General features: G+C 46.2%; 1 protein-coding gene across 1 annotated transcript in view; it reads left to right on the top strand.

The window, feature by feature from the left end:
• The first annotated feature begins 6,928 nt into the window (after positions 1–6,928).
• EFCC1 (EF-hand and coiled-coil domain containing 1) overlaps positions 6,929–16,028 on the top strand; it is a 230,146-nt gene continuing 221,046 nt past the window's right edge. The window contains exon 1 of the mRNA XM_086938983.1: positions 6,929–9,157. Within this exon, the coding sequence (XP_086795109.1) occupies positions 8,426–9,157 (732 nt within the window). The 5' untranslated portion in view covers positions 6,929–8,425. The remainder of the gene's footprint in view (positions 9,158–16,028) is intronic.

Raw genomic sequence — 16,028 nt, 5'->3', positions numbered from 1 at the left:
AAATACCAGTGAACAAGATGTCTGTTTAAAATATGTAATTTCATTAACTTTTCATGGAATTTAACGAAATTTAACAGTATGAAAAAATGTTCTTCCTGTGTTTAAGGGTGCTTTTTCTATTCTTCTTTTCGGTATTAGCCCCTCCTGTCATCCTGTTGGGGAATTAATATGGACTTTAGATGCGGATTTTTTAATCAAATAACATTTTGATATTGATTTATTCCTCCAATGAAGAGTGACTTGTAATTGTGTTGTTCGATTTGTTTCGAGTGTCTAAGAATTTCGGCATAAATCGATGTGTAATTGAATCAAGCTTGATAGGTAAAGGATGTCTGGTTGATGGTTACAGATGCAAATGATGTCATACGCGCTTCAATGGCGTCAAGAGTAGTAAGCGCCATATAAATAAAAGTACAATACGAGGTGGGCGAGCTATCAAATTAACAGGGTGGAGCAGCCAGAGCGCCATGAGTCTGGGTTGGCTCTACGACCACATGTATGAGCCCAGCCCTGAAAACATTTTGGTTGTCAATAAAGCGCCGGGACACTCTTCTGAGTAGCCGAGCGCTATAAAAGACAATAACATAACATAACATAACATAACATAACATAACATAACATAACATTTGCCCTGTAACTCATGCAGCAAACAGCATGTAAAATATGATAAAGTCTCTTAGAAATTCAAAACGTCTATTTCTTTAACATGCGGAAGCGTTTCACCTTAGTACATCACGTGATTTTACTACATTGAGAGGTACTCATTTGAAGTAATATATTTTAAACATGAGCTCTGAAACAGGGCCGGCCTGGCCATAGCAAGCACCGGGCATTTCCCCGGTGGGCCGCTAGGGTGGGGGCCGATTTTGGGCCCCTGGGGGCAGGGCCGGACTGGGAACCAAAACCGGCCCTGGCAAAGTGCTTGGCGCCCCCCCCCCCCCCCTAGTGCCGCCGAGCTCTTTGCCCTGTACTAAAATCGACCCCCAGGGGCCCAAAACTGGCCCCTACCCTTGCGGTGCACCGGGGGATTGCCAGTCCGGGCCTGCCTGGGGGCCGTTTTTGTTACAGGGCCGTTTTTGCAGCACGGCTGCAAAATCGGCCCCTGTGACAAAATCGGCCGAAACTGGCCCTGGCAAACAGCTCGGCCGCTCCCAGGGGGACCAGCCGAGCTCTTTGCCAGAGGCAGTTTTGGTTCCCAGTACGGCCCTGCTCTAAAACCTTTCTTCAACCTCCACCACCCTGGGGACAATGCCATTAGTGAACTAAGAAGCAAGTTAGTTGCCTTTTTGTGGACGGAAACCATTATATTCTATTAAATAACCGCAAGGCGTTTTTGTTCAGCTTGCATTCTGCTTTCATATCTGATAATGAAAAAGCGGAGGTTCAGTGAAACTAAATATTTTCCTAGGATACACAATTTAGTTAAGCGTGGAAGCTGGGATTGACCTTAGGTTTTCTGGTTTCACTTAGAAGAATTCAGCCCCTAAATGGATTTCTCTTTGTTTCTCCTTTGACATCAAATGTTAATGCTTTGTCTTTAATTATTGGTGCATGAGGTTAGAGCATGGTGACAGGTAGAAGCCACATGACACCTCCCCTCGTTTTGGACTCGAGGTTCCAACAGAACCTCAAGGTGAGGCAGAACCAGGCATCAGGTTCGAGCCTGACTCGAGCTTTCAGTGGCTCGCCGACCTCTAACTACAATACAATACAGTTTGGAATGGGGCAATTTAAAGCGGTGTATGGAAAAAGTGGAGTGATGTGTGCCGGAAATTGCACTGGGGGTCGGGGAACAATTACAGTGGTTGATGGGAGCTATAGTAGTGGTGGGTGGCATGTACCAGGCAATATTAATTTACCCATATTTCGTAAGAGAATGTAATGGAGAACATAAACTCTGCCACTGCACTAATGCAGTTTCTCTAACGTGGACATTGCTGTTTAAGACTTTGCATGTGCCCCTTCCCCCGCAAAGCAGCATCGGTGAAGGGACTAAAAACCAAATATCTCTGTGCCATGGAAAATGCCTTCACGAAAGATAGGCGCTTTGAAGCTTTGGAACTAGGCCGCTCTGCAAAAGGTACCTTTATGCACCAGCACAATAGGGGCAGCTGCACCAGTTCTGCCAGTGGGGTGTTACTGAAGCAGACAGGCCAGAGGGGTCTTTTGTTATTTTTTTTATTTGGAAATTAACAAACAGATGGGAGGGCTTCCTCGACCCTGCTGCCTGTTGATTTATGGGCTGTCATTTCGTTGTTTTGAATGAAGCAACGACCAAAACACATAAATGGTGGCGCTCATTTCATTTGACGCTGGTTACGTGGAGTGCACGTTTTGTGATACACAAAACATTGTCATTATTTTACCATATCACTAGGTTTTATATTTGAAAATCCTTTAAAGGTTGACCCGTTCAGATCTGTGGGGGCTAATGTTTGGAGAAAGGGATTTATTGTGTTCCCTTGAATGTGACTCTCTTTGAGGTTTGTGGTTTCACACTTCTAAATTGTCATGTCCTGAAACACTGGCTTGCTGGGGGTCATGAAACAGTGCTCAAGTTTGCCCTTGGTTATTGACGAATTCGAGCTGGGAAGTGGTTTGGAAAACAACTTATAGTACATGATATGTTGTGAGAGAGCTTATTGGTTTAAACGCTTGCTCCTGAATTCTCTGTTCCCTATTTAAGTCTGCAGTCAGGGGATCTGATTTGGACAGGGCTGGCTCAATCTTTCATCCTTCTGAGGTCAGGATGTAGCTACAAGGGATGGATCAGGCACTCTTTACAAGCGGCCCAGCTTAATACATGATTAATATTGCACAGGTTTAAAAATTATAGTGAGTTGCACAGAATTAATCGTGTGCTTTAATTATTGCCTTCCCCGAATTTGATCCCTAAATCTAGGGCAACTGGAATTTTACAGCAGGGGAGGACCAACTGATGCTTATGTACTCGGCTGTACATTATTTGGGTACAATCCAGGCTGATGTATTTTGCTTTTCTTTATAGCTGGACTGAAAAATTCATAAGCCGGGCCACTAGAGTTATGCGGTGGGTAGGACCAAACTATGTAAGTGGGTTTACTAAATTATGCAACAATAAAAGGCAAATTATGCGGCATCATATGACACATTTTGTGAAAGTATTACTTTATTATTTAGGCATTTTTTGCATGCTAGCACTATCTATGCAATAGTTTAATGTCATTAGTACCAGCCTGACACAGAAATACTGCAGTTTTTAATCCGTTTGAGCTAGAAACAACATTTTTATGTTGAACCCTGCAGATTATGCAGCAGATGATGGATTATGTGGTAAATGCAGCAAACCCCTCATTATGTGAAAATGCCACAAACGCAGAATCACATAAATCCAGTGAACTTGTCTTAAATGTGACCCAACAAGCCGATTGCTGCGCCAAAATCGACATGTTCCGATACTTACTGGGCTTTTTTCCATCGATAAATATTGGCAGGTATGAACCTGCTGATATGTACCCAGGAATGCATGGGTTCTCGCATTTGGTTTGTACCTGGATTTAATAAAAATACAAAACTCACATTCCAATATGTGGGAAGGGCACACGTTACCACCCATAATGGCTACTAGTAATGAGCAGCTAGTTGGTTAAATATTTTCTACTGAGAAATGTGGTGATCTAGGGGTCATCAGCTAAACTAAATACAACTAAATTACAGAGTTTAGACAAAAGACTTAAAATAACAAGTCACTGTTATGTCTGTAAGTTAGACCGCTGTAGCAGTACATAAACAGATTTTGTCGGCGTTATTGGAATGTGCTACTGGTAAAAGTTTGCATTTGAATTTAGAGTAGCAAAATAACATATTATAAAATACACCGTACCATTCAAAGTATAGTGTATGGGGCCAGTATCAGGCATGCACAGGACGCCACCAACTAATTAAAAAGCTGCTGATGCTTTTACAGATAATTTCAGTACCCACACACATTTAGGACCAATATCACTGACAAATTCCTTCATCACTGACACAGAACTGATTACTTGATCTACCCTTGCTATTTACAGTGCTTTGAAAGTGCAACACTGTGGTAGCTTGTGATTTATAAACAAACAGTTATTATAACTTGATCCACAGACTTGGAGACATAGTCACTCTGTTATTAGAGAGTTTAACGGTACTTAGGCAGTGCTCTCTTGCCCTGAGATCTAAGCGAGTGGATGGGTGAAGGATGACGCTGTTCTGCTGTGGTCAGGGCCTGCTTATGTTAAATGATGGCTAACAGAATTCTGTTCTGAAGAGGCATCTCTGGAAGTAGTGAGAGCGGCAAGCCATGTCAGTCATGTCAATAGTACTTTGAGCATCATCAAGGTGCTGTTCAAGACTAGAGCTACTTTCATCATTAATGTGCTATGTAAGTACTGCTCTCTTCACCTTCATCATCCCAGAACTGCTTCTGAAACTGCTGTGTGCCATGCCAGTGCTGCTTTCGCCTTCTTCATCAGCATCATTTCAGCACTGCTTTTGACACACTACTGTGCCTTGCCAGCCCACCTCTCCATCACCATTACTATCCTGCTTTTGACACTATTGTGTGCCGCACCTACACTGCTCTCATCATTTCAGCACTGCTTTTGGCACACTATCGTGCCTTGTCAGCACACCTTGCCTTCATCGCCATTTCTTTCCTGCTTTAACAGTATTGTGTGCCACGCCAGCACCACTCTCATCATTTCAGCACTGCTTTTGACAAGATTTTGTGCCCTAACATCGCTGCCCACATCATCAACCTAGCACTACCTTTTATATCATCGGGTGCTATGCCAGTACTTCTGCCACTAGTCTTCATTAGCATAATTCTTGCTCTGCCGCTGACACCTTTGTGTGCCATGACAGCACTCCTTTCACCATCTTCTTCATCACCATTGTAGCAAAGCTGTGGACACTATCCTCTCATCTTCATCCCAGCCGTGCTCCAGACAACATCCAGCAACTTTCCAACGTTGTTACATCTTCTTCATCATCATCCCAACACCATCCCCATCCATGCAATACTGCTCTTATCTGTTCAAAACTCCGTCCATCATCCCTTTTGGTTTTGCTTTGTTTGCCCTAAGTTGGCAGGGTATGCCCAGACGTGGGTCCCTTGCTCACTTTGCCACTGGATTCAAGCTAGCCTGGCTGATGACGGCTGATTAGCCAGAAACCGGTCCCAGGATGCTTGTTTCTGGTCCAGGGAAGACATGGCTTGGCAGTTCGGGCTGGACTGTTCCCATGAGGCACAGGGTCAGACTGATTTGCATATAGCCATGTCTGAACTGGGGTGGCGGAGTGTGCTAAAGAATGATGATGGATTAAACCCAGATCAGTTGAATGGGGGTGAGTGTTTGAAATGTTCAACACTCCGTCCATCAACCCCTTTGGTTTTGCTTTATACTGCTCTTATCATCATCACCAGCCCAACCTCTGACACTTAGTGCATCATCAATAACAAGAAGAAGATTCAGAGGGAAAAATAATAGCCAGGTCGCCCTCCACTCATAAATCATTTAACAGCAATGGACCTGGTTATGTGGGACAAAATCCACTTCCTTACATAGGGCTGAGGTTTGGGGGGGGGGGGGTATCTACCTCTACCCAACCACTGGTCTAGGCAATTCACCAGTCTAATCCAGTCCTAAATACCCGCTATCTTAAAATGTTTCTAAGTGTGAGATTTGTCAGTCAACTCATTACAACAATACCCTTAACTAAAGAAGGTGTATAGAAAAACACAGAAAAATGTGTGTGAAGGTGAGAAAGCCCCTCACGTGTGCAACACCAAAGGAGCTACTGGCAGGTTCTCACCAGCGTGCCCACGTTTCTCATCATTGGCAACTTTCTCACCTATAAAATAAAGTGTGTCCAGTATAAAGGTAAGAGGTGAAAATAGTGATGTGTGTATCAACAAAGAAAAAGACCCCGTGATCTGCAAGAGATAAAGTATATCTCTGATCAAAAATTGAGTTCAGACTCACATATATGACGTAACCCTTTAATTCAACTGCATGTTACAGAACAATTGCCTTGACCAGCGGTTGAGTAGAGGTAGATACCACCCCCCCCCCCCCCACCACCACACCAGTCTTATGTAAGGCAGGGAGTTTTGTCCTGCATAACCAGGTCCATTGTTGACTTTGTGTACCATGCCAGCACTATCTGACGTCATCTTCGTCATCCTTCCACCACAGTTTTTGACCTCACTGTGCATCAACCCAGCAGTTTTCTCAACATTCTCCTAGCATTTGACCCTATCATGTGCCATGTAAGTACAGCCCTCAACAATATCCCCCTCTCGACCCTAGTTTCGGCACCATATTGAACCCTATACCAGCATTGCCCTCGTCATCATCATCCCAGCCGTGCTTCAGACAATATACCGCACGCACAATGCTTGAAATGGCAAAATAGAAGTGCACTGCTTGTTTCTGAGAAGTGCCGGTACTCTCCAACCAAAAGTATATCATTTCTCTTGAGAAGTGACAGTACTTTCCCTTCCAGAATAAAGAAGTGCCGGTACTCCGTACCGAGGGTACCAGTCCATTTAAAGCACTGATCCCGCACCATAACGTACCACTCAAGCACTGTTCTCGTCATCATGCTAGCTTCCGGCAGTATCGTGTGCCACGGCGGTACTCCTTTCATCCCTCCCATCAGCAGCACGCCCCATGCAGCGCTCATTCATTCATCCCTGAGCTCCAGCGCGCGCCCCTTGATTATGACATGCCGCCCCTGATGGGGTTTGAAGAGCCCGGCGGTCTGGGCTGCTCATAAAGTTTTCCAGCTGTGGTCCCGAGCGCTTGAAGTAAAGCAGAAGGGCTCCGAGGCCCCGCCCCGTGACGTCAGCGCGAGGCAGCCCTCAGAGGATGGTCCTGCTTTGAGCAGACTTCAGCAGCGGCGGGCTCCGCGGACTGTCCGGACTGACTCCGCGAACCCCAACAGCCGAGTCCCGGGAACGTTTCTACCCGGGATCCCTGGCTGCAGGAGGCGAGTGCGGCACCGGACTAGGGCAGGAAGAGGCTTGAAAGTTCGGCAAACAGTGGACGGGGACACCCAGTGACCGCAAAAAGAGGGGCAGAGCATCCCGGGGACTGGAAGGACGCCTGCTCGTTCCCTAAAATCTCCTCGCCCCCCGAGAGGCGCCCCTGCGCCGCAGACCCTCCTGGCTGTGAGGATTGTCACTGTCAGTGATACTCCGGGATGCAGAGGAAGCCCCGTCTCTGTGCTCACCTTCCCGCATACGTGACCCGCCAACCTGCCTGTCCCTAAAACCCCCTCTCTATTCAAGGTAGTCCGTCCCAGAGGTGAGGATCCTGCCTGTTATTTGCAACGCCTGCCCTCTGAGCTCTCCTCACAGGGGCTCCAAGGGGCGCGTGGACCTCCATCCTTGCAGACAGAAGCGCGGAGCCCCTATTTTTGAAAAAAGTCTGAAATTGTCACAGAATAGAGAGGGGGCATGTTCCGTCGGGCACAAGCCTGGCTCCTGCAGTCTCCACAATTCTAAGTGAAACCTACACTCTAAAGACACCCACCGAGACCCTCCAAGACCCGCATCCCGTAAAGCGCTGCTTCGGCATCATCTGCGTAACGAGAGCTCAACCCAGAGATGCCATCTTTGTCGATGCGAGTGTGCCCCTCGCTCTGCACAGCTCACGTTGGACCCAAAGAGATCCATTTGCTATAAAGAAGGGGACTTTTAATTGTAGCCACATTTTTTTCTTTCTTACCGAACTTTGGCAGGGTCATTACCCTTCCCTGACTCTGCTATGGCTAACGATTGATCCGGTGCCCCCAGGCACCCTCCTGCCACACAGGCTGGAGCCTCAACCCAGGGCTCTGCAAAGCTGTGATTTGGAATAACTGCTAAAATCGGCTTCTTATATCCTTACCCGTGCTTGAAACGGGCACTCTCAAGTACTAAGAACCTGCACTTCTTTAACTTCAAAGGAAACATACAGCACTTCATAGCAGGAGTGCAGTGTGCAATGGGAGAGTACCAGCACTTCTCAGTAGCACTCAGGAGCTCTTGCATAGTGAGTACCTAACAACCTACACTTTAATATTTCCCAATTTAGACACTTATCTTGACCTTGAACATTTCAACTCTGATGGTGGAGTGTTGGCCCTTGTGATGCAGCTTGCTGTCTTCTTCTAAAAAGAAACTTGACCCCAGACATAACTTCAGCTGCCCTCTCTTCTCTTTAAATGGAACACAAAGGTCCTTCACAGCCTGTTCGCTGTTGAAGGAAGCTTAGTTCTTGAGAGTCTTAGGTGTACCCTAGTTTGGTCACTGATAGCCATATAGTTATTGTCTCCTTGTAGATTGAAGCTGGGACCTTAAGACCCTAAAGTTATCTCAGTTCGGTTGAGGAAAGCATGGTCATTGAGACCCTAAGGTGTGGCTGGAATGATGCAGCCCTCCTTGGATGCGAGCGGTGTTGTGGACCCGTATAGTCTAAGCCGTCCTGCTCGGAGGACTCAGTGGCTGGTGAGTGCCTTGGCCTATCACTACGGGCTGGATCGCGGGGTGGAGAATGAAATCATTGTGCTGGCCACTGGGTTGGACCAGTACCTGCAGGAGATCTTCCATCACCTAGACTGGGAGGGAGAGGGCAGAATCCTGGGGGAAGAGTTCATGGTTCTGTGCGGGGTGCTGGGTCTCGGACAGGAGCAGACCCACCAACGGCAAAAGGAGGGCGAGGAGCAGGACTTGGAGGAATGTGCCGGGTTGCTTGAGGACCTACCCCAGGAAGTCACCTTTCGACAGTTCCATGCTAGACTCTGTGGTTACTTTAGCACAAAGGCTGGGGTGATGCGGCTTCCAGTGGGAAAGGAAAGTGAGCATATCGAAACTCAGATACGACTACGGAGCCCACTGAGACGACGAAAGAAGGTGCTCTCCTTTCCAGGGAAGGGCATTGGGGGCAAGCGTGGAGCTTCTCCAGGCCACCATCATTCAGACTGTAGCCAAGGACAGACCTGTTCTTGCTCCCAGGAGTGCTACGAGGAAATAGTTGCTTTGGAGCAGGCCGAGGACAGAATTATAAAGCTGGAGGATGAGAACGCGAGCCTGAGAGAGCTGGTGGAAGACATGAGGGCAGCTCTACAAAGCAGTGATGCCAGGTCCCTGGCACTTCAGGTGAGTGGCACCAAAAGTCCTCAACAACTTCTTGTTCTTGATATGTGCACTGCATCACCCACACAAATATGTTCAATGCCTGTTCGGCCGGTGAGGTCTCTTTAGGTATTATGTCTCTAGTTATGGTGCAACCGGATCCAATTCCTCTATGTTGTAATTTCAGGGATGGTCTTGATTGATGGAGGAGGGTAATCAGACATCACCCTAGTGCGGGAATATGATGAGTCGGTAGTAAGAGTTATGAATGTTTGTTGTAAAAAAAAGTTAGCATGATTGCTGGAAGTGCTGTATTCTCTGATTTCATATAAAATGAGAGCATGCAATTTCTTTATTCGACCAGTCGGTGGCAGCAGAAGCAGGGACTCATTCATATGTAGAAGAGGGAGAGGGCGCTACTCTTACTCTTACTGTTGATTGAAAAGCAGGCGAATCCTTTGTAATTTTATGGTTTTGTAATTGTATATATATATATAGCTCTTACTACCCCATATGAGGCGTCAAATCGCTCTTCGGCGAGTAGCACGCTACTCCAGAACCAGGAAAGGATTAGTGGTGAATTAGCATAGTGAAATTTGAGTTAATTTGAGTGGTGGACATGCGAGTCTGTTGGTCGGATTGATGATAATGGGGGATAGAAGAGGGAAGTGTCTAGAAAGTGTCATTGGGTGATCATAGTAGTAAAATGAGTTTTGGGATGAGTCAAAGGTGCCTTACAAACATGAATGTAACGAAACTGGTGCTCATGTAAAGCGCTCTGATACCTGATATCCTCGGGTCAAGGTCGTGCTATATAACATACTTTTTTTAAAAAAAGGCTACGTGAGGGAAGAATTTAGAAGTGTTGTCTGGGAGATCATATCATTAAAATTAGTTTTAGGGTGATCCAAGGAGGGATAGAGGAGGGAAGAGCCTAGAAAGGGTTGTTTTGGAGATTCTAATAGTAAAATGAGGTTCAGGATGAGTCAAAGAGTTGAGGTTTGAGCATAGGAAGTCCTTGATTTCTGGGCATACACCTGAGGGGTACACAAGAAAAAGATGGCATCTTCATGAATGTGTTGTTGAACCTATGCAGAGTAGAAACAGCATCTCCAGGCTCTCAGAGAAAAGGAAGTGGCACAGTCCACGTGATTTCTTGAATATCAACAATTCATTGTCAGAATATGGAGAGCCTTAGGATTGTTACACAGTTTGGAAGTTGCTGGCCATCCACGAACAGCCTATTTCTCCCTCTAAGATGATCAGCTAGGTTTATGTGTGGTGCTGAGAAAGAGACTAAGGGCCTCATTATGATGGAGGATTTTCCGGCCCGGAGGAGGCGGAAAATCCTCGGCGGACTCACCAAAGACCCACCGCCGCATTACGATGGCTGGTGGGTCTTGGTTACTGTCCGCTGCTTCTCCGCTGCGGTCGGATTACAACCGCGGCGGAGAAGCTCTCATTTGGCTGGCGGTGTCTATCAGACACCGCCAGCCAAATTAGGAAGCATTTGTAAACATGCTTTTCCACGGCGGGTTTTTCCGCCGTGGAAAAGCATGTGTATTTCTGATTTTGGGGGCCCGTTGCGGGCCCTAGGGTGTTGGCGGGTGGGGGGTGCACATGGGGGGTACCTATGGTACCCCCCACCATTTACTTGCACAAAGCGGCAGGCACCGCGCGGTGCCTGCCGCTTTGTGCATGTAAATGTTAAACATGCACTTTTAACATTGCGGCGGGTGCTGCTTGAAGCACCACCCGCCGCAATGTTAAATATCCAGGATGTGACCCCCAGGGTGGCGGTCACATCCTAATCGCACATGAGGGAACGCCGCAGCCCATGCAGACGTTCCCTCATCAGCGCCCGTCCGCGATCCTAATGAGGCCCTGAGTGCATTGCTAGTAGCTGTCGTGTCACAGCCTAACTGCAGCCCACTATCACTTGGTAGCATCCTTCATGAAAAATATGTCCCCACTCCAGATCCAAAACACCAAAGGGACCAACAGCTCGCCCTCGAGAACAGAAAGTCAGATGCAACTTGGAAAGCTGCAAATTAGTTGTGAAGTGTGTTACTTATTTTTGTTACAGAAAAAGTACTTACCAAGTGAAACAAGTCGAGAACATTCCTCAAAATGTCATATGAAAATAAGTGAAACACAATACAAATTTCATATACCATTGAACAAAAGTATACTTAGAAACATCCAACTTCCTCTGTTGACAGCTGTACTCCAATTGTTTATTTTTTTGTATTTTGTGAAACTTAAAATAAGCTATAGGGTCTCTGAGTATGACTGGAAGTCCCCAGATATTCATGGAAACCCATTTTCATCCTATTTTTTGTGATCTGAAAAAGATTTTACGTTGCTGCAACGGGGTTGCCATATTTTCCCTTAAAGCACCTTTTAAGATGGATCATTGTTCACCTTGTCAACTAAGCCAAGTAGTCAGGATCACAATAGTGATATGGAATGATGCAGCACTCCTCGGAAATGGAAATGGATATCCTGTAGGCCTAGGGACCAAAGTTGGATCATCATATGGTTAAGGCCAACTAACCTGGTCTCCAAGGCACAGTAAATCTTTCACCAAGTGTAGCAAAGATTCTTGCTGGGGCACTCCTGCTGCAGAATGGTTTAAGCTTGCGGTCCTAACCATGGTATTTTTACTTCTCGTGGAACTGGCTATGTTCGGTGATTGATGAAATATGCTTGGATTCTAAGTAGACCTGTATGCATTGGGATGGATTTTGGATTTCAATAACTGATGCCAGTTTTCCAAAAATTTAAGGCATTGCCAGAGTGACATCAAACGCCCTTTGGCCATTGATACCATCAGAGTTGAGTACATGTTCTGTCCTTTGCATCTCATTAGCCTCCTATTTGCTGCAGAGACACTAGGGAACCAGAAAAAGGTGCAAACTACAGAAAGTAAAGAGGACTAGAGCCCTAGCTGCCAGTGGAATTGTTAAGTTTTTTAAGTTTCTGCTGAAGAGATGGGTGTGTGTAACATCCTATTAAATAAGGACTATTGAGGATAGTATTGAAAACACCAACATGTAAGTTCTACGCGCCCCTTTAGTTTTCTGATGCACTATTAAATGGATAGTGTTTTTTTCTCTGGGACATTTAACTCTACAGCCTTAGCATTAATAGCGAACATCTTATTTTTGTCCCACCCACGCCCCTGAAACGGCAAGAATGGATCTTCAAGACAGGATTTGCATTAAATTAGGAGATGCTTGGAACATTTTACAGTCACTCAGTTTTGTTGTGGGTCAAGTTTGGAGATATCTGGATCATCCTTGAGATCTCACGTGAGAAGGGAATTCACTAAATGCGTTAAGTGGGATCTTGAAGATACCCAGATATCTACAGATTTGCTCCAGGAAAGGCCTTAATGAATATGGTATAAGAGGGATGTTCCAAGTCTGAAATGCTCTGGGCATATCTTAACGTATTACTCTAAGACACATCTTATTGAATCGGGCTTCTGGTTTTAGTTTTGTTCCTCACAGCGCAGCTAGACCTTCTAGCAAAACCAATGACCACAAAAACCGTGAAAACATAAGTAATTGATCTTTTAGACCATTGCCCTTTAGTTAATGACTATGAGCAACACTTTTATTAGGGCCAAGCTCTTTTATAAGAAGCTGATAGCGTCAGGCTACACTTTTTTTTAAACCCCAATTTATTTCAGTTTAAGAATAAAAGTCATGACACATCAACACAGTGGATAGTGTATGTCCTGACCATTGCTGGCAAATTACACGAATACTAGTGCGTTTATTATTGTAACCAAGTAGCAAAGCCCAGTCACAAGATTCGGACAGATCTGGGTCATATTGTTCATTAGCGAATTACTCACAAAAATATTATCCATACTTACTGTGAAACTCTAACAACAAAAAGGTTAGCCCCCCCCTGTTTTCCAATGTCTCATGAGGTGCCTACTGACAATACAACCAGCGTTTCAACATACATCAGATTGAGCAGGATCAGCTACTTGCGCTTTGTGCAAAAATCAAATCATGCTCATCGGCTGAGCCTTTGAAACCTGACCACTTTAGGAGAATTTTACCCACTATTTTGTCCTCTCTTGGCTAAGTGGTTAATAAATCACTTAGTCGAGCGATTGTCCCTATAGCATGGAAACAGGCCAGAGTATTGCCATTGCTCAAAAAACCTTCTCTGGATGCCAAAAAACTGAGAATTTCAGGACAATTTCATTGCTCCCCTGGACTGCTAAAATTGTGGAAGCATACATCAATTCCATTCTTTCGGACCACCTGACCAGCAAATATATACTCGATCCCTCGCAAAATGGATTTCGTGCTGGCCATGGTACGAAGTCAGTGCTTTTGACGGTTCAAGAACATCTTTGGGCAGCACTGGACGCAGGACAGACATCGGCACTGATCCTTCTGGATCTCAGTGCCGCATTTGATACGGTGTCCCATGCCATCTTGCTGCATCGGTTGAAAGAAGCAGGCATCCGTGGCCTTGCTTTGAAATGGCTTGCATCATTTCTTTCAGATAGGTCTTACCAGGTGACTGCTCCCCCTTTTTGTTCATTAACCTTCCCCATCAAGCACAGAGTACCACAGGGTTCATCTCTGAGTCCTCTGCTCTTTAATTTGTATGTACAACCTTTGGCTGTTTTTGCCAAGAGCAGAGGGCTGACGGTGGTCTCCTACGCCGATGACACGCAGCTGGTGGTGGCATTATCTGGTAATTCTAGGGACAACGCCGCTAAGTTCCAAGGTGATCTTGCAGCAGTTGCAGACTGGATGACAGCCAATTGCCTCCAGCTGAATGCTAGTAAGTCGGAGGTGTTGCTGGTGGGAAAGGACCACGGGCTATGGAATGAGCACTGGTGGCCCAAGAATCTAGGCACCCCTCCCCCTCATAAACAGGTGGTAAAGAACTTAGGGGTCTGGACGGACTCTTCGCTTAGTCTCCAAACTCAAACAAAGAAGTTAGCGGGTACCTGATTTGGTCTCCTTCGTGGGCTGCGACCGATCCTGGGCTTCTTCCATGCTCCGACCAGAAAGCTCATTATTCAGTCTCTGATTATCTCTAGGCTAGATAAAGTGAACTCTCTGTACCCAGGGGTAAACAAGGCAGAAGTGCTAAGGTTACAGAGAGTGCAGAAAGCCGGAGTTAGAGCTCTTTTGGGCTTGCGTAGAGTATGCTCAGTGTCTGGCAGTATTCGTTGCCTTCACTGGCTGCCCGTGGCTCAAAGGATTGAGTTTAAAGCACTCTGTATAGCTTTCAAAATGTTGAGGCTTTGATCCCTTGGTTCCCAGACTTTCTCTCATTCTATGTACCCCCCCCGCCCCCAGCTGCGCTCTATGGGCCAACATTTGTTGCGGGTCCCTTGCGTCAGGAAGGTTCGTGCTGGAGGTCGTTCCTTCCGTTACAGAGCTGCTGTTGTCTGGAATTCTCTGCCCTCTCATATTCGTGGCCTTGACAATCTTACTCAGTTTAGGAGAGCTATTAAAACCTTTCTCTTTCCTACTTTGTAGTCCGTCTTTCGTATCTTTGCTGCTGTTTTGCTTCTAGCGCCGGGACGCCCCTTGGCTGGGGCAGCTGTTGCGCTCTATAAATGTTCTAAATAAAAAAAAAATCAATGTCACAACGGGGGTCGAAGGTATGTACTTGATCAGGATGCCAAGGGACTTTGTGGTAACCTTCACAGTGGTATTCCCATGCGCTTGTTCATTCCGTCAGTGATGGGAACAAGCAGTTCAAGGCTTCCAGTCTATTGGCCATTAGCTTAGGTGTGTGTCCGACTACTGAGGAGGCGTGCTACTCAGGGATGTCCCATCCTCTCCTCACCTCACTTCTAGCGACCTCTCCCAAAGCCCTGCGAAGTCCAGGGATCCTCTAGCCTTTTTGGTGTCTCTGTAGAGAATCAGGACCTGATCGATGAACCTAGAGGTGAGTTTCTTCTTACCCATGCGTGGATATAGACCCAACAGACACGTTGTAGGGGACAGCGCTACATTTTGATTTGTGGTGTAATTAGCGACAGAGTACCCTTCACTTGATATGTATCAAACACATAGTCCCGCAGGCACAGCAGGAGATGCCCCTTTTAGAAAGGCATGGACTGTAAACTGGTACCCAGGGCTTAGGAACGTCCAGCTGCAGTCATGTTTTGGAAATGACTGTCTGGGCCAAACGGAAACATCAACATTGTGGCCCTCGGGCCTCGACTTTATTGATTGGCAGCTTTAATGTTTAATTAACGCTGACTAGATCTCACCTGACCCTTGACAGGGTATCGAGATGTCAAGAGCTAAATACTGCTGCTGCTGCGCAGTCGTTTTTGTACCCCATTTTGTTTTTGTGGCATGCATGTTCAGTTTTCGACTGATGATTTAATGTGAGGGGAAACGATGCCGGTGAGTTCTGTTTCCGAAGTAAAATGAGGCTTGACATGCCGCCCACCCCTGACTCAGAGAGGCGTGCATGAAAACTCCCGATGCAAACACTCGAGGTGAGCTCACATAAAGATGGTATAAATCACTGAGGAAGGAAGATGCACTGAGGCACAGATTGGTACCCCGACACCTAGTCGCACGCACGCACAGTTTCACAGATTGACACAAACACACATTTTTTGGTTCTCCCAATCTGTCTTCACCACATAATTGCTGTCCTGGGATGGCCTGGAATCCTCTTCAAAGCCGAGCTTGATTTCTGCCCCCCATATCACAACACATGCTTCCATTAAAGTAAGTATAGTTTATGGGAGCTCGTGCCGCATGGCAGCTCATTAAGTCACTCTTCAAAGTTCAAAGCCCTCAGCTTGAGAATCGCTTTGCTCTGTGGCCCCTCCCACCGCACCGGTCACATCTGGGTTTTAAAGAGCTGAAACGCTAAACCCAGA

Source organism: Lissotriton vulgaris, chromosome 9, assembly GCF_964263255.1.
Source record: "Lissotriton vulgaris chromosome 9, aLisVul1.2, whole genome shotgun sequence".
In the NCBI taxonomy this organism is placed as follows: domain Eukaryota; kingdom Metazoa; phylum Chordata; class Amphibia; order Caudata; family Salamandridae; genus Lissotriton; species Lissotriton vulgaris.
Note: the sequence above shows the minus strand (reverse complement) of the source record. Positions and strands in the feature narration are given on the sequence as shown.